Source organism: Sciurus vulgaris (assembly GCF_902686455.1).
Source record: "Sciurus vulgaris genome assembly, chromosome: 14".
NCBI lineage: Eukaryota > Metazoa > Chordata > Mammalia > Rodentia > Sciuridae > Sciurus > Sciurus vulgaris.
In genome coordinates, this window is record NC_136475.1 from 80,250,767 (window position 1) to 80,274,179 (window position 23,413).

General features: G+C 45.8%; 2 protein-coding genes across 10 annotated transcripts in view; one reads left to right on the forward strand and one right to left on the reverse strand.

Moving 5' to 3' along the window:
• ITSN2 (intersectin 2) overlaps nucleotides 1-6,813 on the forward strand; it is a 134,409-nt gene extending 127,596 nt beyond the window's left edge. For all 5 annotated transcript variants that reach the window (XM_079109612.1, XM_079109611.1, XM_079109615.1 and 2 more), the window contains 5 exons: nucleotides 193-314; nucleotides 1,058-1,140; nucleotides 4,269-4,352; nucleotides 4,773-4,946; nucleotides 5,446-6,813. In XM_079109612.1, the coding sequence (XP_078965738.1) occupies nucleotides 193-314; nucleotides 1,058-1,140; nucleotides 4,269-4,352; nucleotides 4,773-4,946; nucleotides 5,446-5,603 (621 nt within the window). In that variant the 3' untranslated portion in view covers nucleotides 5,604-6,813. The remainder of the gene's footprint in view (nucleotides 1-192; nucleotides 315-1,057; nucleotides 1,141-4,268; nucleotides 4,353-4,772; nucleotides 4,947-5,445) is intronic.
• The window catches only part of FAM228A (family with sequence similarity 228 member A), a 28,753-nt gene extending 5,409 nt beyond the window's left edge, over nucleotides 1-23,344 (reverse strand). The window contains exons 1-8 of one of the 5 annotated variants that reach the window (XM_079109637.1): nucleotides 22,857-23,344; nucleotides 20,810-20,878; nucleotides 19,189-19,380; nucleotides 16,388-16,475; nucleotides 16,122-16,266; nucleotides 11,011-11,152; nucleotides 7,646-7,810; nucleotides 5,588-6,586 (exon numbers count right to left, since the gene is read on the reverse strand). In XM_079109637.1, coding sequence (XP_078965763.1) covers nucleotides 6,551-6,586; nucleotides 7,646-7,810; nucleotides 11,011-11,152; nucleotides 16,122-16,266; nucleotides 16,388-16,475; nucleotides 19,189-19,380; nucleotides 20,810-20,878; nucleotides 22,857-22,949 — 930 coding nt within the window. In that variant the 5' untranslated portion in view covers nucleotides 22,950-23,344 and the 3' untranslated portion in view covers nucleotides 5,588-6,550. Of the gene's footprint in view, nucleotides 1-5,587; nucleotides 7,811-11,010; nucleotides 11,153-16,121; nucleotides 16,267-16,387; nucleotides 16,476-19,188; nucleotides 19,381-20,809; nucleotides 20,879-22,856 lie in introns of those variants that run through there. The other 4 variants (XM_079109636.1, XM_079109638.1, XM_079109635.1 and 1 more) reach the window with 4 other exon arrangements.
• Between the last annotated feature and the right edge of the window lie 69 nt (nucleotides 23,345-23,413).

Genomic DNA, 23,413 nt, shown 5'->3' on the forward strand with positions numbered 1-23,413 from the left:
ATCCTCCTGGATGTTTACTTTTACAAAATGGAGGCCATTTATTTCTTCCTGGGTAATAAAAGACTTTAAACAACAGACTGACTCCTTTCTACTTCTCCACAAGACTCTTCAGAACAAACAGACTCTCTAGACGTAGGTGAGTGGAGCGGCTGGCCCATCTCATTGCGTGTGTTTTGGCCCTAATTCTTTCAGCCCATTTTCCTGAATGAAGTCTTGGTGAAACTGCCCACAGACCCTTCCAGCGATGAGCCTGTCTTCCACATTTCTCACATTGACCGAGTCTACACCCTCCGAACAGACAACATTAATGAGAGGTCAGTCCTGACCATGTGTGACCTGCCTTGAAACCTAGGAGAAAGCCCGGACATCTTCTGCCATGAACCCCTCTCCACCCATGCCCAAGTCCTAACTGTCCTCACTCTCTCCTAATCCGTCCCCTCCACTCCAGTCCCACAGTAGACCTTGGTTTAGATGCACCGAGTCATGGCTGCCTCTTAACACGCCTCCTCACTCACTTCTCAAGAGCTTCCCAAGTGGCAGATCCAGGGCCTCAGTCTCCACTGAAATCCCATCAGGACTGCCCTTGGGCATGGTCCATGGCCTTCACTGGCTTCTGAGGTCCTTCCTGTGCTGCTCCGCCTCTGTCCCTCCCTGCACCCCACATCCCTCAGACCTGTACTCCCTGGCCCTGTCCACAGTCCACCGGTCAGCCTTCCTTCTGCAGAGCTCCGAGGCAGCTGCTTCTGAGGGCAAGCCAGCGCATTCTGCGCCCAGTTCTCTGGGTGGTAGCACATCATGCTAGTTGTCATCGATGTGGTGAATTTTTTTTTCTAGCTCTGGGTCCCCAGCACCTTGCAAGGGTCTGGTGTTTTGTAAACAGCCAAGAACTCTTTGGAAATTCTCAATTCAATCTCAATTAGCAATCAAGTCTTCATCTGAACTAATATCAGGTGTACGATTGAAAACTTGGCGATGCTGAGATTAGCAAGAGAAAGAAGGGCCACGTTGGGGGGCCTCCAGGGAAGTCCCCCATGGCTGTGCTCTGCTTCTCCTATAGGACGGCCTGGGTCCAGAAAATCAAGGCGGCCTCTGAGCAGTACATTGACACAGAGAAGAAGAAACGGGAGAAGGCTTATCAAGGTATCTGGTGGTGCCCTGCAGGGTTGGAACCAGTTGCCAGGGGCTATGGGCAGGGTGGGGTCTGGCCCTAGGGACACAGCTCTGCCCCTGCAGTGGTGGGTGACATGAGCTAGTAGAGCCCTGGCACCAGCCCCTCCCCTGCAGCGTGCCAAGACTCCCTGAGCCCCACCGCAGACATGGACACCTGCTGCCACTGCGCTTGCCTTCTGCTGAAGCAAAGTCTCTGCCCTTTTTCTTTCACCACTAGTTCTTCGCTCGATTCTGTTGGTGACTAACCTCACCCCTGTGGGATGCATTTGGCTACACCTGACTCCACTTCCAGGGTCTGGTGTCCTGGGCCCTCAGTCTGCTCCTCCTCTGGCCCTGCCCAGCGCTCCTCATCTCCACATCCTGTCCCCAGAGCTATGGAAATGGCTCTTTCAAGGACACCAGTGACCTAATCAGGCTTGGCTCGCTTTCTTTGCTGAAGCTCCAATGGCAGGGGTTCTAGGCACCTTCTTCCCTTAGCCCCAGCCTTCTTTCTTCATCTCCCTCCCCAGCTCTCCTTCCTCCCCTTTCACCAGTCCACCCGCCCGTTTCTCTCACAGCCTCCCGTGGGGACCTGCCTCCTCATCTCGGTGAGGTCCTGGCTGCTCCATCCCCCAGTTCTGACACCAGCCCCTCCCCAGACACCCTGCTAGCTGCTCCCTCGCCCTGGGCCTGCTGGTGTTTCCAGTGGGGCTCATCAGCCTCCTTCCAACAGTGGCTCTTCCTTCTGAGAAACTCTGTGGATGGGACCCTTGCCCTTGACCACCTAGACTGAAATCTGCCCTCCGCCCACCCCCAGCCTCTCACCTCATCAGCTGCTGAGGCTTATCCTTCTCCACCACCAGCCTTCCCACCTGCCTGGGCCTTTCCTTTCCGGTGGCATAGACCTCCAGTCTCCCACCAGGTACAGCACCAGGTTCCCTTGCTCTCCACCACCCTCCTCTTCATTTCTGTAGGACTCTTACAGAGCTGCTCTTGTTGTGCTTCCCTTGCTTAAGTTCTCCCCTTTTGCCTCTGAAATTGAGGACAAATTTCTCATCCTAAACTCGGGGCCCACACCCAGCACGCCCTCCTACCCAGCCCATTTCCCACCATTTCCTGATCCTGGCCTGCGCCCCTGCTGATGCCCAGTCAGCCTTTTGTGTTCGCGCTACCTGTCCGCCTGAAAGGCTCCACCCCACGTGGAAGTTCTTCCCATTCAAGACCCAAGTCAAACACTGCCTCCTTCCTGATGCCCTAGCCAGCCTAGAGCGCCCAGCGGGCGTGAACCTGTACCACACTCTGAACTCCAGTCCCGGTTGCTCTGCTTAAGTCCCCTAAGCCACTTCTCTGTTTTCATGATCATCAGCTCCCTCAAGGCAACTCTCTTCCCTTGGGTCCACTGGGACTCCATATTGGTCGCATTGACTGTGTCCGCTGTGTTCACAGATCATCACCAGCTCAGTGTAGCATTTGCCCTCTCTGTGGCCCTCTGACCAGGACTGTCACAGCCCCAACCCTGTCCCCCCAGCCTCCCAGGAATGCCAAGCCCCGCCCTGACCACTTCCTCCCAGCTGTGCCCAGACCTCCCAGCAACGCCCTGTGCCCCCGCCCCGCGCCACTGTGTCCCATCCCCCACATCCTCCTGCCTGCCCAGCCCTCCTGCTCAGGCTCCTGGCGCTGCAGTTGCAGCTCTTTGTGTTTTTATTCAGGTTTCTCTTATTTTGTTCTCTCTCCTGAAAGGTATGTGTGAATTGGCTTTCGCTAATTGAATGTTATTTTAAAAGCTTACTGTTGAAAAATCATTGAATCAATTCATAAAGCATATAATGATGTCTTAATTGGTCAAAGATGCAAATCAAAGTTTTTCTCTATGAGCCTTGCTTACCATCAGTATCCTGCTTACCATCAATATCAATACCATCACATTCTGCGCTGTCCACGTGTCCGATTCTTTTGACCTGTATCGATTACTTACTGTGTGTCAGGCTCTGTGCTACAAGTAACTGAGTCTTCGGAGAAGAGTAAGGACAGCCCCTGCCTTCAGGGGAACTGAGGGCACATTCTGAGGTGGAGAGGCCACCGAGGGACGTGGACCCCTTCCTATAGAGAAGGCTTACATGCTGAGAGCTTGAAATGAAATCAGTAGCTCACCAAGTGTCCTTGGTTTGTTTTGAATATTAACCTGCTTGACCTCATGTGTATCACGATGAGCCCACTGACTCATCGTGACTTTTAATGTTTCTCAACATTAAAAGCATTTTGAATAAATAGAACCAGACCTTCAGTAAAACTGCCTTCTGAGCTATGATGTTTATGTACACGTAATTGGAATTTGGATGCAAGGTTTAGACTTTGGTACCTGATATTTACATTTTGGCTACTTAGAAGCTCTAAATGGAGTTCATTATGGTCCTTTCTAAGCCTCAGTTTTTCTCATCTATAAAATGGGGAGTTGCATTATAAGATTTTTATACAATTTAAAGGTCTAGCACATGCCTAACACAGAGTAAATGTCCAATAAATGTTATTTGCTATAAAGTGATGAAAAAATAACATGCATTATTGCTTCATTGGTATTACTATTTGCTAAGTAATTGAGGATTAATAAAAATGAATAAGACAGTCTGTGTGCCACATGGCTCCTCTTTGGCAAAGGAGACAGATATCATACAGAATATCAGACCCTGCAGGCCGTGGGATGCTCGGAAGTCAAGGGTAGTGGGCAGACACGCAGAGGAGGCATGGGCTGGGGAGGGAGCTGTGAGATTGACCCGGATCGTGAAGGATGAGTAGAATATGCTGACGGTCAGGGACGGCAAGTGAGGCATTCCTGGCAGGCAGCACGGTCCAGGAAAAGGCCCAGAGCAGCAGTGCTGGGCTGCTGGGCCCAGTGCCAGCACATACGAGGCTGGGAGTAGTGCTGTGTTTGGTTGGAAAGACAGACTCTAAGGGCTGGGGTGCAGCTCAGTGGTAGTGTTCTTAGCATGTACGGGGCCTGGTTCAACCCCAGCATCAAGTGTGTTCAGAAGTATCAAAAAAGACTGAGGGTCCACAGCTCGGCATCACTGCACAGTCTGCTTCTCAGAGCAATTAACGTGACTCTTCTCCCTCCTTTATAGCCCGCTCTCAAAAGACATCCGGCATTGGGCGTCTGATGGTGCATGTCGTCGAAGCTACAGAATTAAAAGCCTGTAAACCAAATGGTAAATGCTTCTTTCACCCAAAAAACACAGTAATGCCCTGCTCTTCGCTGGTGACCCTCTGCACACTGCATGATGGGATGCATTTTAAAGTCAGTGTTCCCAGTGCCACTGACATGGTGACGAGCTGTTTATTGAACCAGTATTGTCTCTCTGGTTCCCACTAAGCACCAGTGCCTGCCTTCCTGAGTGCTCTCACACTTGCCCAGGCTCGTAGGGATGGGACCTGGCGGTAGAGCGCTTGGTCGCTCCCCAGGGTTACATGACTCTTCAGCCTTGGGGACACAGAGGCTGCACTGCTAGACCACAAGGCCCCGCTGCTGTGGTCTCTGGCATTGCAGATCCCGATTCTGCTTGAGGGTGGCCCTGTTTCTCAAGCATTTTACCTACCATGCCTCATGTCGATGGTTCATTTCTGTTCAGGAAAGAGTAATCCCTACTGCGAAATCAGCATGGGCTCCCAGAGCTACACCACCAGGACTCTCCAGGACACACTAAATCCCAAGTGGAACTTTAACTGCCAGTTCTTCATTAAGGATCTTTACCAAGATGTGCTATGTCTCACTATGTTTGACAGAGACCAGTTTTCTCCAGATGGTAAGTATGACTTGGCTTGGAGGTCAAAAGGTGTTCCTAGTTTTCTAGAATTTAGGACCTGTATCCAGGATGCTCAGCCTTACATACACCCCATAACTGCTATAGGAAATGACACAGATTTGTGTCATTTCATTTAAGCCACAGTGGATGCCCTTCCTCAGGGGGAGGGGATGGTGTCAGATGCACCTCAGGTCTTTGACCAGAGTCACTACCTGCACACACCAGGTAATGGATGGACCAAATGAGCAGAACATTCTCTGACCAGAGAGACTTGGACTCCAAATAGGCAGCTGCCCTAAGACAAATCTGTTGTCATTTCCATGCATCTATTCAGAGTCTCAAACATCCATAAACCAAAACAAGTCACTTGTTTTGGATGTGAAAGTTTTGTAAACCTGTTTTAGACCCTCCTCTTGAGGTAGTCCTTTTTTTTTTTTTTTTATTTAATAATTTCAAAAGCACAAAGACTTTGGACCCTTACATAATGTTTATTCACCAGATTTCCTAGGTCGCACTGAAGTTCCAGTGGCAAAAATTCAAACAGAACAGGAAAACAAAGGCCCTACCACCCGTCGACTACTGCTGCACGAGGTCCCCACAGGGGAGGTCTGGGTCCGCCTTGACCTTCAGCTTTTTGAACAGAAAACTCTCCTTTAGGGGATCGGGGAGGGCAGCACCAGAGGCTCTGCCTCAGGGCTGGGCTACAGAATGAGCACATGGGCTCTCCTGGGACTGAGGGCATCCCTGGGCTTCATCCATCACAAAGCCACGCAAGCTGGGGCCTGTATTTTATTGCACACTAAATCGCTCGCAGTCTATGCAAACATGATCTTTCCTATAAATAAAGAAACCCCACAGCACAGTGCCTTGTACTGGTGTTAACATAGTCAGCTGTGTTCAGATGCCAGGTTTCCATTTTCAGGGCTATAAAAGTATTATGTGGAAATGAGGCATCAGACCACCAGATGTTATCACTTGGTGAATGTGTCCACCGTGGGGAGGTTTGGTGACACTGAACCATTCCACACCATGTGACCTCTGCTGGGTCACGGCACTCAGGAGGTGAAGGGTTGGGATGAAATGCTGCAGCCTCGGGGCTCACGCAGCTGATTCTGGTAGAGCGTCTACTTGTGCACTGAATAAAACAGAAACTTGATCCTTTTATTCCTAACTAGATTTTATCATTCTCTGCTATGACAATATAGTTTGAAATATAAAGGGGAAAGCTTGATGTACTTTAAATACTGTGAATTCTAATAATGTGGAAAATATTTTTCAACTTTAATTTTCTGAAGTATAAATTATTTATGTAAATTCCTTGTTTGCATATTTCATAGGACATGCATCTTTAAGCTTTATCATTGCCAATATGTACAGAAAGAGAATAAAAATAAAAGTTTATCAAGATATCTTCTTTCAAAGTTTGATTGATTTACTTTCTACATGAAGGACTCTTAAAAGGTAACTTCAGAGGCTGCTTATAGTGAAACCAAATTTCATTTCTGATACAATGGGAAAAACCAAGGATGGGGTGGCAATAGGGCCAAGAGACCCAGGGCCTCAGCTTGACTCTGCCACCAACTTGCTTTGTAACTTTGGTGAATCTATTTCATGTTTCTGGGGCTCAGTTTCTTCAATGGCTACAATGGAAAACATAATTCAGTATATTCAAATTTTTTAAATCCATCATTGACTCATTCCACGTATTGGTCCTGGGCAATGATTGGTTAAAACATAAACATAAAATAAATAAGGGGGCTGGGGTTGTGGCTCAGTGGTAGAGCACTTGCCTAGCATGTATGAGGCACTGAGTTCTATTCTCAGCACCGCATATAAACAAAATAAAGGTCCATCAACAATTAAAACATTTTTTAAAAAAATAAAATAAGAGACAGCTTTTGGAATCTGAAACAAAATGACTGAACATTTTGCCTACTTACTGCAAAGTTTGGCAGGTCAGCACAGCTTCACTGAGCAAAGCAAACCTCTGGCTGTCTCAGGTTTGGGGACATGTATTTGTTGATTCTGGAGCTAAGTGTGAGCTAATGTCAGTGTGCCTGAGATGTCCCTAATGATCAGGCAGGTTTAAAACCAGCTCTGGGGGTTCTTTTAGCCATGAGTGCAGAACAATCCTCTTCCCGGGATTGTCGGGGACTGTAATTCTCACTAGATGAACTGTGACTAGTACCATTTCGCCATTTCAAGACAAGTCATGGTTCTTTGGGCAGATTTAGGAGAGAGTCATCTGCCGGATCTGAGTACGATGACTTCAGTGACCGTGGTGCATGCAATAATGCACCCGGCAGCTCCAGCCATCCTCTGAAAGGATACTTGGCAAGGGTATAACTCCGCCTTCCTAAAGGGGACCCACTTCTTAGCAAGCTGGTTTTGTTACCAAGTCTGTCAGAGGAGAAAGATCCCCCAGGGCATGACTGGGACTGACCTGGAATGAAACACTACTTGTAAAACCTGGAGCCAGCACCGTGCCTCTCTTAAGCATCAAATATTAGGAGATAATAATCTGTCTTGCTACTTGCTATTAAAATTCTCAACTCACAGTTCCTGTTTCATAACAAGAGCTCTATAAATAGTAACTGCTATTATCTGGACATTTCTTGCAATATCCTTCCCTTCTGGAGAGGAGAAACGTTCGCAGTATTGTAGGACACTGCAGACAGAAGCCAGTGAAGCTTCATTACCTTGCTACAGTGGTGGCCTTGCCTGGCCATCCCCTGCAGGGAGGCCAAGTGCTTCCCCAGGACCTCAGCTGTCATCACTCTTCTTTCCACCGGCTGTGGCCCCCATCTCTGCTCGTGATCCCCAGCTGCCCAGGAGCGGGGTCTTTGCTCTTGGGTCCCTAAAACCTGTTGACAGAAGAGAAGGACTGAGTGTGGTGTAAATTCGCAGGAGCAGGGGAGGAACTTGGAATCCTGCCCGACACCCGGTCCTTCTAACAAAGCTGCTTCTCAGGAGGTTCTCCACCAACCCTCCTGCCTCACTCGCCGACTCTGCTTTCCATAGCTCTCCCAGGAGCCTCCTGTACCTCAGCTGCATGGACCTTCTTAGGGTGTGCTGTCCACAACAGGCTCCCCTGCCACTGCATTCAGGCCAGCCTACTCTTCCCAGCACCCTCACACCCTAGAGTTAAGGACAACTGTGACAGGTCCTAGCCCACAGCTCAGGCCTGGCCCACGGATGCCAGGGCAGGACTCATCTCAAATTGCTTCCCTTTTCTGGTTGACAGGAATGAGTTTCCTGGAAACCAGGTGCTGAAGGTGACAAAGGCCCATCAGACAGAGTCCTGGAGGGGGCCAGCCTGCTGACTGCACCCCCACTGATGCATGAACAACAAACTTCTGTTGTGTTTAAACCACTATCTGCTTTTTGGATCTATTGGTGACAGCAAGTAACCTTCCATACCATGAGAATAGAGCTGACTAGTCACACGAAGATCTAAAATAAACAACAGGGCTACATCACATCAAAAAGTATACAGCAAAATGAAACAAAAAAGGAAAAGGCCTACTGGGGAACAAGAGAAAATACTTGCAAACCAAAGAGCCAAAAAGGGGTTGGTATTCAAAAATATATGAGGAAATCATACCACCCAATAGCAAAAAAGCTAAGAACCCAATTTAAAAATGGGAAAAGAGCTTGAGTAGATTTGGCAGCAGGGCAGGGGGCATACCCAGGGATTCTTTAGCACTGAGCTACATTCCCATCCCTTTTTATTTTTAATTTTGAGACAGGGTTTCACTAAGTTGCTTAGGGCCTCACTAAATTGCTAAGACTGGCCTTGAACTTGTGATCCTCCTGCCTTAGCCTCCTGAGTTGTGAATAGATAGTCTTTGAAGAAGACATACAAATGATAACAGGCATAAGAAAAGATGCTCAACATCACTAATTAGAGAACTGCAAACTGAAACCACAGGAAGATACCATATCACACCTGTTAGGTGGTCAGTCATCATCAAGTCAAATTAACAAGTATGGGTGAGGATGTGGAGAAAAGGGAACACATGTCCACTTTTGGTGGAGTACAAACTGGTACAGTCATTGTGGAAAACACTATGGAGGTTTCTCAAAATTTCAAAATAAAACCTCTATCTCATCTAGTAATTCCACATCTGATTATATTTTTGAAGGAAATAAAATCATGTCTTGAATAGATATTTGCCCCCCCACGTTCAGTGTGACATTATTCACAATAGCCAAGATACAGGAGCTAAGTGTCCATTGATAGGTGAATTGGTAAAGAAAAGTGTGTGTGTGTGTGTAGGTGTGTGTGTGTTTTCAGCCTTTAAAAAGAAGGAAATCCTGTCACCTGTAACAATATGGATGGTGGATGAACTTGGGGGACATCATGCTCAGTGAAATAAGCCAGACCCAAAAAAGATTAACGCTGTGAAAGCCAGTTAACATGTGAAACCTAAAAAAGCTGGACTCAGAGAGTAGAAGGGTGGGTGCCAGGTTGGAGGTGGGGAGGCGGGGAGATGGTGGTCAAAGGCTGCCCGCTTCCAGTTGTAAGATGAAGCTCTAGAGATCCAACGTACAGCGTGGCAACTACAGTTATTAATACTCTGTTATCCACAGTTGGCCCTCCCTATTCATGAGTTCCATATCCATGGATTTAATCAACTGCAGATCAAAATTATGTGGGGGAAAACTGCATCTATACTGAACATTTAGACTCTTTTCCTGATCATTACTCTCCAAACAATACATCACAACTATTTGTATTGCATTGATATTGCAGTAGGCATTGTAGAGGTGACAAAGTGTACAGAAGGATGTGCACAGTTTATGTGCAGAAACTTAGCATCTGTGTAAGGGGCTTGAGCGCCACATGTTGTGGTATTAGGAAGGGATCCCAGAAACAGTCCCCCCAGACACCAAGGGACAACTTCACTTGAAAATTGCTGGGATAGTGGATCTTACGCGTCCTCACCCACACACCCACATAGTAACAATGAGGAGTGAAGAACACATTAATATGTATATGAGATCATAACCCACACTTAATATTTTTAAAAACTGAATGGGGAGCTCCTTGTACTCTCAAATATAATTATGCTCAGAAAAAGCTGTTCAGGAAAGCAACAAGGTAACCTGTCATCTAAGGAGAATTCATTTGTCTCCAGTGAGACCCGGACTGGGTAGAAACTGGGACCCAAAATATTCAACCAGGTGTTCAAAGTGGAGAGAGAAAACGGTCCCTCCTGAGTGTGGCTGGTGAAAGGAGATATGCAAGGACACACAGCTGTCCCCTGACAACAGGCCCACCAGCAGGTGCTTCCCCGGAGGCCAAGCCTCAGGGCTTGTGGGAGAGGACTGCAGGGTGATAGGCCAGGAGCTGCTGTGCCCACCAAATTGTGAGCGCTGGATGAGAAAACTGCTGGCAAAATCCCTGCATATAAAAGGCCTCTTAAGGCTGGGGTGTGGCTCAGTGGTAGAATGCTTGCCTAGCACGTGTGAGGCCTTAAGTTCAGTCCCAGCACCACTAAAAGAAAATAAAGGCAAAATAAAATACCTTTTAAATACTTAAAATCTCATTTTGCTTTCTCCCTTTTGGTATAAATTTCATTTCAAAAAATTCCCACCTATTATGACTAAAAAAAATTTTTTTTGGTCAGGTATGGATGTGATAAGTAACAAATGGTAGAAAAATGGCAGAAGGACCCAGGCTCATGGGAAAGAGCCAAAGAAATCTTAGAGGGCAGATCCTTTCTGGCCAAGTGTCTCCTGCCCTCGCCTTATAAAGGCACATTCTGAAGGTGGGGCCCCGGGTCCCGCATCTGCTACTGTGCTGAGTTTTGTCACCCAAGGCTTCCCCGCCCAGACTGCCCACCAGTGCAGACTGTTTCTGGTGGGTAAAGTCAGTGTTCCCTCCTGCCTCCTCTTCTCCACCCCTGTCTTTGGCTGCTGCCTCCTCTGCCCCCCAGGAGCCTACTTTTGAGGGAAGGCTTTGCTGCGGGCACTGCTTTTGAGATCAAGGATTCTTGGGGATCTTGGGGATGCTGCCAAATGATGCCAGCCAGGCCCTGCAGCCCAGATCTCAGCTCACCGGACCCTTCTTTTCAGCCTCTTTGTTCTGGCGAAGCCGTGAGAAACGGAACTGCCTTTCAAAAGCAAGTTGACTTAAGTCGGTAGTCGTCCTCTCTTTACTGAACAGATGCTTCTTCTCTGCACAGATATGCCTTTCAGGACTTTGAAGAAAAGAGGACACATTATCTCAACTCAGAACAAACTGAATCGTACCATTCTAGAAATTAATTTAATGCACTTAGTGTTTGCTATAAAAAGGAAAAGCCAACGAGACATCACCAGTCGCTCTCCCTCTGCTATGGATTGGATGAGTCCCCTAAATGTCCTTATGTAAAGTCTAGGATCTCAGACTGGTAGTATGGGGAGGTGCTACGAGGTCTACTGGGAGGGTCACAGGTCATGGGCCTTTGAAAGGGACCGTGGGACCTAGGTCTTTTCCTTTTTCTCTTTCTCTCTGCTTCCTGATTCATGATGTGAGCAGTTTGCTCCTACAAATATTCCTGCCATGATGTACTTCCTCAGCAATGGCCCAAAGCAATGGGACCACCTAATCATGGACTTGAACCTTGAAAACTGTGAGCTACATAAACCTTTTCTCTTTGTAAGCTAATCGCCTCTGGTATTTCACTGTAGTAATATGACGCTGGCTGAGATAGCTCTCAATCTCTCTGCCCCACCCACACCCTGCTGGCACAATCTGTAGGTAAGCAGGTGTCATGGGACCCTTCTCCAGCTGTGGCTGAGACACAGAGAGTTGTAACAGGGATTACCAGAGAGCGTCTGAGTGCTCAAGCCACAAAGTCAGGCAGAAGTGGAGCATCTGCTTTCTACCACCTGCAGAGAAAGCCAATGTACAGAGAAGCAGAAATGAAGCAGGTTTGCAGAACTGACGTTCCAAAAAGGAAGGGACTGGTCTCCTTATCCCTCAAGCAGTCCAGCTTCTGGCCTTGTCTTTCACGACACGCTGGTGCTTCCTAACATATGTACCTCCCCTCCCCCGCTTTCTTTAACTTGAGAAAGATCATGTTCTTTGTTAATCGAACTGCCTGTGACTAATCTAAGCACCTTGCTCTCAAGTCCTTTCTTACTTGTCAGTGATGTGAGGCATCCAGAGGGCTGTCACCAAGGCTGCAGGAAACCCAGCAATGAGCCTTTGGAAGCCTTTCTTCCTCCATTTATTCATTTAGTAAGAATTTACCCACCGTCCTCTACTCTCTGGTTAAGCACTGGGAACACCAAGATACATGAGACCCAGCCCGGCCCTCAAGAGGCTGGCCGCACAGGGAGGCTGCCAGCTGACAATTACTTCTCTTAGAGCTGAAACGCGCTGACTTGACCAGAGACTCTGCTGGTCCATACGTGTTCCTTTCCTTTAAAGAAAAGGGATTTTTGAGATGAAGCCAGAAAGGATGTCAGAGCCCAGAGAGCACCTCATGTGCATGTTAAGGAGACTGCACAGGCTTGCGAGGGTTGTGGGAAGCCACTGAGGAGTGTTCAGTTGCTCACCCCTGAGACATCCCTCAGGCTGTGAGGTGGAGACTCGTGGGGAAGAGACCAGATTAAAGAAGCAGGAGTAGCTGAGGCATCAAAGCCTGGGGAGCTGGGGGGGCCATGGCGAGAGTAAAGAAAGAGAACGCCTTTGTCTCAGTGGGGCATGGGAAGTTATGTTATTAATGTTCAAATAAAATGGTTTTAAAATGATAAAGAGGCTGGGGATGCAGATCAGTGGTAAAGCACTTGCCTAGAATGCATGAGGCCCTGGGTTCGAGCCCCAGCACCACAGCAAAAGGAGAGAGAGAAAGAGATGAAGAAACCATGACACCAGAAATAGAACATAAAACCTACAAGCACTGGGGGAAACAGAAACAAAGTAGCATTGTTTACTCCAATGACACTGCAGATGGAGGAAAAGGAATATCAAGAGAAAGTTGATATGAGGGCTGGAGAGGTGGCAGAGGGAAGGAAAGATACTGGAATGAGACAAACGTCATTACCCTGTGTACATGTGTGATTACACAAATGGTGTGGCGCTACATCATGTCCAACCAGAGAAATGAAGTTTGTACCCCATTTGTGTACAATGAATGAAAAATAAATAAATTATAAAAAAAAAAAAAAAAGAAAGAACACAGCAGGGCTGGGGTGGTGGCTCAGTGGTAGAGCACTTGCCTAGCATGCCTGAGGCACAGGGTTTGATTCTCAGCACCACATATAGATAAATGAATAAAATAAAGTCTATCAACATCTAAAATATATTTTTTAAAGAATGCAGAAAAATATAATTTAAAATCCAGTCATGATCTAAACAATCTCATAGTATATGAGAAAAAAAAGCAAACTTCTTTAATTAGCTAATGGAGATCTAAAAATCATAGAAAGTACAGTGAAACACTAAAAGCTTTCCCTTTTTGTTTAAGAATGAGACCAGGAAGCTCACTATCACCACTCTGACTTTATGCTAGAGATGTTAATTGGTACTGTAAAGAAAAGAAAAGAAATAAAAGGTATAAAGAATGGTAAATAAAAAATACACAATAGGGCTGGGGATGTGGCTCAGTGATTGAGTGCCCCTGAGTTCAATTCCCAGTAACCCACCCCCACAAAAAAAGAAATAAAACTCTCATCATTAGCAGATAATATAATTATGTTCATAACAAATCCAAAAGACTATAAAACAACAGAATTAATAATAAAATTTAGCAAGATTTTGAGATACAAGATCAATATACAAAATCATTTCTATTTGTATACTGCAATTATAAATAGCTAGAAATCATACAAAATAGTAACAAAATAGGAATAAATTTAACCAAAGATCTATGAGACCTTTAGATATGGTTTTTCATCCATGGAATTAATTCATGTTTGGGCCCATATAATTCTTTGTTTTATATTTTTTGGGGGGTCTTTGATGTAGCATTTTCAGCATCATCCCTGCCCTGTACCCCGTAGATGCCCATAGAGCCCCACCACCCTGATGACCACAAATGTCTCCAAACCTTTCCATGAGGGCAAAACTCAGTCCTGATTAAGAATCACTGCTTTAAGAGGAATAAAATAAGATTCCAATGAAAGGAGAGAATCACCATATTCATGGATCAAAAGACTAGAAATTGTAAAGATGTTCATTCTCCCCAAATTGACCTACGTAATCAATGCAATCCCAATAAAAACTCCATCTATTTGTTTGGGGATTTTGTTGTGTGTGTATATCTACATGGAATATGAGCTAATTTTAAGTTTAGGAGGAGTAGTTCTATCAGGTATCAAAACTGATTTTAAAGCTATAGTAAATAAGATAAACAAATAGACCAGAATAGAGAATCCAGAAAGTAAATATAAAAAGACACTTCATTTGGGTCAAATTAAGATTGCACTGCAGAGCAAGGGGGAAAACATATTTTCAACAAATGACACTGGGGAAAGTAAGTCTTATTATGGTGGAAAATAAAACTGACCTCATAAACAATTTACACAAAAAGCAATTCTAATTAGATTATAACTTAAATTTGAAAAGCAAAACTATAAAGCTATAAAGCTTTGAAAGAGACATTTTAATGTATAAAAACTACTGTTTGTAAAGGAAAAGAAAGATAAATTTAACTATGTCAAAATTGAAAATATTTATTCATGAGCAGGGCATGGTAACATGCGCCTACAGTTCCAATAGTCAAGAGGCTGAGGCAAGAGGATGCTTAGGCCCAAGAGTTTGAAACCAGCCTGGATAACATAACAAGACCTTGTCTCAACAATACAAATAAATAAAAATTTTAAAAAAGAATATCTAGTCAGGTATGGTAGTGCCCACCTGTAGTCCCAGTGACTCAGGAGGCTGAGGCAGGAGGATGGCAAGTTCAAGGCCAGCCTGGACAACCTAGAAAGATCCTGGCTCAGGACAGAAAATAAAAAGGGCTGCGGCTATAACGCACTCAGTGGTAAAGCATCCTGGATTCAATTCCCAGCACTGAATCAGAAAGAATATCTACTCATCAAAAAATGTCCTTGGGAAGAGTAAAACCACAATCCGCAAAACAAGTGAAGATACACGTATAATTGAAAAGAGTTTTATATCCAAAATATATGAGGAACAAATACAAATCCATGAGAAAGACAAACAACCCACAGGAAAAACAGATGGCAGAAGTCTTGAACAGGTACTTCTCAAATGAGAAAACCCAGCAACCAATGAAAGTATGAAAGGCATTTAGTCTCATTGGCAATCAAGAAAATGCTATTAAATAGCTATCAGCTTTACTCAAATTAGTAACACCAGAGTCAAGGAGAATGTGAAGCATGTGAACAGTATTTCTCATCCATGTTGATGGGAGTGTAAAGCCTCTTTGGAAAACAGTTTAAACATTATCCTGTGACCCAGCAAACTCCACTCTTAGGCATATACCCTGAGAAGCGTGGCTTATGAGAATCAAAATACCTGCATTGAACTGATCATAATAGTCCGAACATTAAAAACAACAACAACAACAACAAAAATCAAATGTCTACCAAAGTAGAATGACTGAATAAATGGTGGTGTAAACTGCAAAATAGTCCAGGGTACTACTACACAAGACAGAAAGGAACACGATGCAGCTGTGTGCGACAACAAGGGTGAATCTTAAAAAGAGGCACAAAAGACACCAATGACACATAGAACTGTATGCTGACACAAAACAGGTGCAGTTCATACTATGTAGACTACTTATCAAGTTTTTTGAAAAGTCAATCACAAAGGAGTAAACGCTTTAAGTTTGCATGCATATGAAATTCAAAAATGGGCAACATAAACAATATTATTTAAGGATACAAAAGTAGTTGTTTGGGAGAGCAAAGAAGTGAAGCCCTACAGAGGGAAGAGAGCTGGGGGCAGGGAGAGACCGTCATGGCGGTGGACAGTCCATCTCCTGACCTGAGTGGTGAGCTCCAAGGAATACTCTGGGCATTGGTCAAGCTACTTGTGTTTCATGCTGATCTCTCCAAAGACTGCATGATGCAAAGGTGGTGCTAGTAATAACAAGAAAACCATAAATCACTAAAAGAAAAACTGACCAACTACAAGACCTACATAAGGAAGTAAACTAAACTGCGGGTGAAACCAGTATTTGCGTGTTCGCTTCTTTGGTTACTCCGTACCTGAATGTTCTGCCTCTCCTGGGTACCCCAGAGGCCTTTCGATGCTCTTTCGCAATCACGTTGTGGGCAGTGAAGATGAATGGGGGTGATTCGTCACGCAGCCTGGCCTTTGTTCCTTTAAGCTCTTTTGCAGAATATCGTTTTCCTATAGGAAAATAAAAAAATCTAAGTCAACACTCTTAAAAGCAGCCCCCGGGGGTCTTGGGGTGGCACATCATTTGACAATTCGCAGTCTCTACGAATGACATCCCATGCTCACACGGCACCTGTCTCATACTGAAGGCTAGTTTTGGTCTCTTCGTCCGCCTTCTGCTGTCTTCGAAACAGAGGGCCACAAAATGGAGGCACCGCACCCTGCAAAAAAGTGACACTCTTTGGGACCCCGAGGCGTTAGTGTGGGCAAAGCATTCTAGGCCTCACCGCGCGCTGAGAACGAAGACCGGGAACACTGCGGTCCGCAGGGCAGGGCAGAGTGAAGGGCTGCCGCCGCCCAGGGGCCCTTCCACCCAGCGCCAAGGCGGGAGCGAGGGTCGGAGGTGGCCCGGTGGCCCGCACACAAGAGGCCCGCTCCCGCTCGGTTCGCTGCGGCTGGGCCACTAGGCGCCACGCCAGGCCAGGTCTTGTCCTGAAGGGGGTCTCAGTCTAGAAGAGACAAGCCCCACGCGGTGACATCTAGTCTCGAGAGGAACCAGCTGAGGCAGCGCTCTGAACCACCGAGGGGGAAGGGAGTCCTAGGGAAGCCGCTGGAGAGGGGACGTCCAGCCGTCCTTTTAAAAGGTGTTTCTCTCTCTCCTCCTGATTATAAGCCTTAGGCAGAAGGACCATTTTTTTCCCTGTAGTTCTGCCACAACACTTAACCCAATGCTGGGTTCAAGGTCTAGGTGCCGCGACAACATCCTAGAGGGGACTCTACCCTTGACCAGAAGAACCTGATCTGACTTGGGTTTCTGCAAGAAGCAAAATAAACCACTTCTCTCTTCAGGGTCAGACATATTATTAAAGAAGAAGAACAACAAAAAACTAATAGTATCTGATGGCTAATTCTGCTACCCACAAGGAAAAGACCAAACCTACATCTCTCCATTTTCATTCATCTATTGGCAGCTGAAGCATCTGAAGACTCAGTAGGAGCTCAACTCTTGGCTCCTCTGGGCAGCGCTCCCTGCCATCCCTTATGCCTCCCGCAGAGAGGAGCCTCCTTAGTCCCATTGACTCTGCGGGTCCAGTGACAAGTCACACTCCACTGACCCACTGCAGGGGACCTCTCTTCCTCTGTTGAAGGTGAGTGAACAAAACAGCAAATTCTCACTCAGCCGCATTATGCAACCATCTAAATTACTTTGGGTTCCTATTCTAAAACTCCAGGGAAAAGCTTTTGTGGATTTTTTAAAAAATGAACAGAGAATAACTATGAGAACCTCCCAGACTCTGGATGTAGCTCAGTGACAGGGAACTCGCCCAGCACGTGTGAAGCCCAGAGCACCATCCCAGCACACACACACACACACACACACACACACACACACACACAAGACTAAAACCACCAGGTTTTCCCAACTCCAGCACTCCTAAGAATAAATAAATAAAAGTCAGACACCAACCCTACTTTTCCATAATTTGGATTATTTCTCTTCATGTAAAAAGGATCAGATACTTCAGAATCATAATGGTCCCTAGCTACAGTTTCCTTTAGGAAGAAAACACACCAAAGAGCAAATCACTATAAACAAACTGTTTTGCAAGATTCATAAAAGCCAAATAGCCAAATGCTCATTTTTATATAAACACCCAGCTTCAAAGGGTTAGAAGAAGCTTCAGCAGGGATTTAGACTGCAGCGAGACTCCACCGTCCTTTAGAAGGAATCATTCAGTTTTAGTCTGAAATCACCAAGGAACTTTGGCTTCAGAACTTTTTGCTCCACAAGGCAGGTGCTCTCTGGGCCATTGTAACCATGAGGAAGTTTATCTTTAGGCTGAGTGTGACTCTGCCTTGTAACTTCCAGGAGCAGATTGTGAGCTCACACACCTATCCATCGCCACCAGGTCTGCCTTCTAGATACTTAAGGCTTTCACCCACCCTTGGTTCAGCTCTCCCTCAGGCTGAACATGCACCTCTCTCCCCTCTTCCGCTACGAAGTGGTGCCAAGACTCCACCCTTTCCTTAAGGTTCTGCAGCTGGTGGGTGTCCCCTGAACATCAGGAGTGACAAGACCTGACAGGTGGGCCCCGCCCCCCCTATTTCAGCCTGAGTGCAGATGTTTTGGTGGGTGCCAGCTCACAAGGCTCATACTAAATTTACAGACATTTGAGAAAATCACCTGGACTTCAACAGGTTATTTTTGAGAAGTGACTTTCCTGTGGAATTCTCGTATGATCACACTTCTGGACATAACTGTATGATTGTGCACTTGGATTTCAAAGAGATCTGCATCTCATCTTGAGCTCTGCCTCTTAGGGCATTTAGGTATTAGTATGTAACGCACATATCAGAAATTCTGTTCACAAATACACTTAAACACTCTGACATCCCAGCTAAACTGCTCTGTATCTCCAGTAAATACCTAGGGAGGAGGACAAAAAAAGAGTGAAAATACTGTAGTGCACAACAGACACATTTGGTACTGCAAAGAGGTGGGCCGGAATTCCTAAGGAGGCTTCTGACCTCAAAGTTAAAACAAAAAATATCTTCAAAGTAAGAAACCAGAAGAATGCTGTTTTGCAAAGCCAGACTGAAGAACAGAACTGTTAGCCTCTGTATCTAGTGGCTGGCTGACCACAGAGACTAGAAAACCAGCCAGCCTCTCTGCCAACCCTGCGTTGCCACGTGACCCAGTCCTGGCTAATGAGAACTGTGGGAAAGCTGGCCAGGGGGTCCTGAGGACCCGTTGCTTCCTGATCACAGGAATAGGGAGAAGAAGAGTCCCTGGCACCTAATTCCTGCAGCTATAAACACCATCAGGCAAACGTGAGAATGATGAGATGAATGGAAAATCTTAAGGATAGCAGAAAAATTAAGGATAGAAAAACAGAAGAAAACTGACATAAAAAAAAAAAAAAACCTCAGTACCGTTTTACTTGTGGACTTTAAATAACATTCAAAGTTCTCTCGCTTTGCTTTTTCAGCTCCTCTATTTGAGATTACTTTTCCCATAATTCTCTGCTGAATGGGCTCTGCGACATTTACAACCCATTTTCTGTGTAGCATCTCTTTTCTTCTTTCCTTAAAAGTATCCAGATGCTGTAAATATGCATCCAATTTCTAATGAATACAAACAAAACAAAACAAGTCAGTAAGAAATTTTCCATGTTTTGGGATTTGACTAAAGGGGTGGGAGGAAGAGACACTTTCTCCACTCCTGAGCTCTCTGCCACATAGAGGCTGCCCCGTGCTAGCACAAGATCATCAGAGCACAGAATGAAGTTCAGAAAGAGAACCTGAGAGCACAGAGCAGGCAGAGGTGAAGTCCTAAGGTGCGCCACACCTTCAGACTGACCTGCATTTCATTCATTAGTTGGATTAGACTGTTTCTAACTCACCAATTTTTTTGCTTCTTTTTAAGAATTTCAAAGCATTTTCTGGTTACCCATTCTGTGTCTAGCCTACATCATCAGGAAACGTTGTGATTAAACTGGTTGAGCAAAAAGAGCACTAAATTTGTTTGGCCAGGGCTGGGGAGATAGCTCAGTTGGTAGAGTACTTGCCTCTCAAGCATAAGGCCCTGGGTTCAATCCCCAGTACTGCAAAGAAAAAAAATTTGTTTGGACACCTCTCTCTGATCTATACAAGGAGGCTAATCCCACCTACCACTTTTGATGCCCAAATGAGAATATATGTGCATTTTCTTTAAATTGCAAACCACAATACAAATGTCAAAGTGTTGTTAGAACACCAAATTTCAATCCCTCTCACTATGATTAACCCCCCTTAAGTTTTTTTAATTCCATAGTGATTATCAGTTGCTGATTGATCGTTACCCTGGAATACTAATTCACTTCTGGTGGTTTTAGGAGACACAGGAGGAGGAGGCAAGTTTCAGGAGGAAAGGATTTCTATTTAGTCCCAAGACAAAGATGGGGAGCAGTTCGAACATCTCTGGGATCTCTTGAGGGCACATCCAAACAGGATTCAGGACTCTGAGTGATCTTAGGTGGTACAATCTCAGATCTCCACAGAACAAGGAGTGAATCAGAGGAGCCTCATTCTCCCTGCAAATGAGTCTCTTTGACATGGTGCTATGGTTTGGATATGAAGTCCCCCAAAAACTTAGGTGTTGAACGCTTGGTCCCTAGCTGAAGGCGCTATTGGGTGGTGGTGGATACTTTAGGAAGTGAGGCCTGGCTGGAAGAAGTAGGTCGTTGGGGGGGATATATTGAGACCCCTGCCCCTTCCTCTCCTCCTCTTTTTCCTTCCTGGCTGCTGTGAGGTGGGCAACTCTGCTTCCCCATGCACTCCCCACCCCAATGGTGCCACAGGCCCAAAGCGACAGGGCCAGGTGACCACAGATCGAAACCTCTGAAGCTGTGAGCCAGAACAAATGTTTCTTCTTTTTAAGTTGTTTATCTCCCACATTCCTCACAGCGAAGAAAGCCCACTAACGCACAGGGTGACAACAGCTCTGCCGCGCTCTCTGTATCGCTCCTGCTGCCCAGAGCACACTTGGAACGCTCAGTCTGTAGCCAACGCTCACCTTCACAACATAATTCTCTCTAAATAATATGGCATGGACAGCTCCATCGACGTCTTCTCTAGCTAATACCTAAAATTACAGAATTGAAGATGAGGAGGTTAATCCCAAAGAAACAAGCCAGAATGACAAGTCTCAAGGCAGCTTACCAACAGCTTTAGTGTAAATCTAATGGTTCGTCACTTTTTATTAAGGAAAATTTCAAATACCCATCCCTTAGGTTCAACAATTATCAACTCACAGTTAATTTCATTTCCTCTAAATCCCCATTCATTTTTCTGTCCTCCACCCAGGTGATTTTGAGACAAAACCTTGATGTTGTACCATTAAATCATCTTTTAAAGTGCCAAGAAGCTTACTAAAAAGGAACCCTGTATAAAGCGAAGCCTCTTTTCAGGTATTCACTCAGTAGGCATGTTGTAAAGGGCCCTTGACGTTTCCTGTCTTCTGATAGGTCGCTTCATAGGTCAAAAACACACGACTTCCATTTAGAGTAACATCCAGTCTCAAGACTGGTTAGTCCCAGTTTCCGGCTTCTTACAAATATTGTCTCACACCTAGGGACTTTCTGTTTCCGTTGTGAGTTTGGGTGAAGCTGATGTGTTTGAATCTTCACTGTAGGGCTTTTCCATTTGGGTCAATATAAACTGATCTGCAGTTTTCATTCCTATATTACTAAGGAGGAATTATGGCACATGTCTGTGTTCCCAGGGACTTAGGAGGCTGAGGCAGGAGATCACAAGTTCAAAACCAGTTTCAGCAAATTAGCAAGGCCCTGAGCAATTTAGCAAGACCCCGCTTCAAAATAAAAATTAAAAAGGACTGGGAATGTGGCTCATTAGTCAATCCCCAGTACAAAAAAAAAAAAAAAAAATCCAGTATCTGGAAGAGATACACCCTTACCTAGAATTATTATCTCTAGTGAAAAATTATACAGGTTCTTAGGATTCTGTTATTCCATCTGGTTCTTTCTGTTCCTGCCACTTTGCATCAAAATCAACCAAACCCCAAACTCAAAATACCACATCTGTAAACACAGAAATCTCAAAAAGAAGAGTTCTATTTTTATCCATAGTTTATGTGAAATCTAAAATGATATTTGAACAGCTAATTGGATAATCTCCAAAATACAGCTCTTTATAATGTAAACAATCTCACTTCAAAGCCTTCTCAGACTTATTTTAAAACGGAAACTGAAAAAGTATGTAAAACAAACAAGCTTCCCTCATACTAAACTATTAATTTAGAATCAGTCATTCTATTTGGAGGAGTAGAAATGCGAGTATCTGGGGAAACCCGCCACCTCTTTTTTAACCATTCTAAGATTAGGAGGAAGCAAAGTTACATACACTCTTGACTGTGTGTCAGACTGAACCCTGGGGCATTTAAACACTGAACCAACAACCCCAGCCCTTCTTATTTTTTTTATTTTGAGGGAGGGTCTTGCTAAGTTGCTTAGAGCCTAAGTTGCTAAAGCTGACCTCCAACTTTAGATCCTCCTGCCTCAGCCTCCAAAATCGCTGGGATTACAGGCGTGGGCCACCTCATCAGCCCGGGCCCCGGCCCTATGTCAGATTTTTAAACAACCTTTTTTCGTTGTTGTTTAAAAAAAAAAAAAAAAAAAAAAAAAAAAAAAAAAAAAAAAAAAACCAGGCAGTGTGTGGGCTGGGGTTGTGGCTCAGTGGTAGGGCACTCCCCTAGCATGTGTGGGGTACTGGGTTCGATTCTTAGCACCGCATATAAAAATAAATAAAGATATTGTTTCCATCTACAGCTAGAAAAAAAACTTTTTTTTTTAAATAGGCAGTTTGTGTTCGATGGCTCCTGCTTCGAAATTTGCCATAGAACTTAGGAAGACGTTAATGGTTCGCGGCAGCCCTCGGGAAATCCCGAGCTCTCTGTGCACACGTACAAAATCCGGCACCTCCGCACTCTGCCTCCACCGTCAGGGGCCTCAAGGAAATCCCGGGAACTTTCGATACGACACGGGAAGCCCCACGACCGGAACGACGGCGCTCTCCCTGCCAGGGACCCTCGGTGCGGCTCCTACCTCCATCAGAGACACCGACTCGGGCTCCGGCCATTTCTTCAAGTTCTCTGGCCTGAAATGTTCCCCGTAGTTGGCCGTGTTCGCGGCAGCCATAGACCGCAGGGTCCCGGGGCAGAAGAGGTAAACCGAGCGGCCCAGGTCCTCGCTCGCCCCTCTCCCGCGGCGCCAGCTGCACCCCACGCGCCCGCCTCCCCTGGGCGGTTCCTGGTCGGGCTCTGGGAGGTCGCCGGCGGGGGTCCGGCGCGCTCGCGGAGGCCTCTAACGCCCGCCTGCGGAGGCTGAGGCAGGAGGTTGCAAGTTCGAGGTCAGCCTCGGCAATTTAGCGAGACCCTGTCTCAAAATAAAAAAATAAAAAGGGATGTGGCTCACTGCTAGAGCGCCCCTGGGTTCAATCCCTGGCACGGGAAGAATGAAGAAAAACCTGTAATTCCCCCAGCAGCTCTGCCTCCATACTTGGTGGGGTCAAGTTCCCCCAGCGCAGCCTGCAAGCTGGGGAGCCCCAGGATGCTGGCTGCGCAGAGAAACTCACAAGTTTCAAAGTAAACAACTGCCTACAC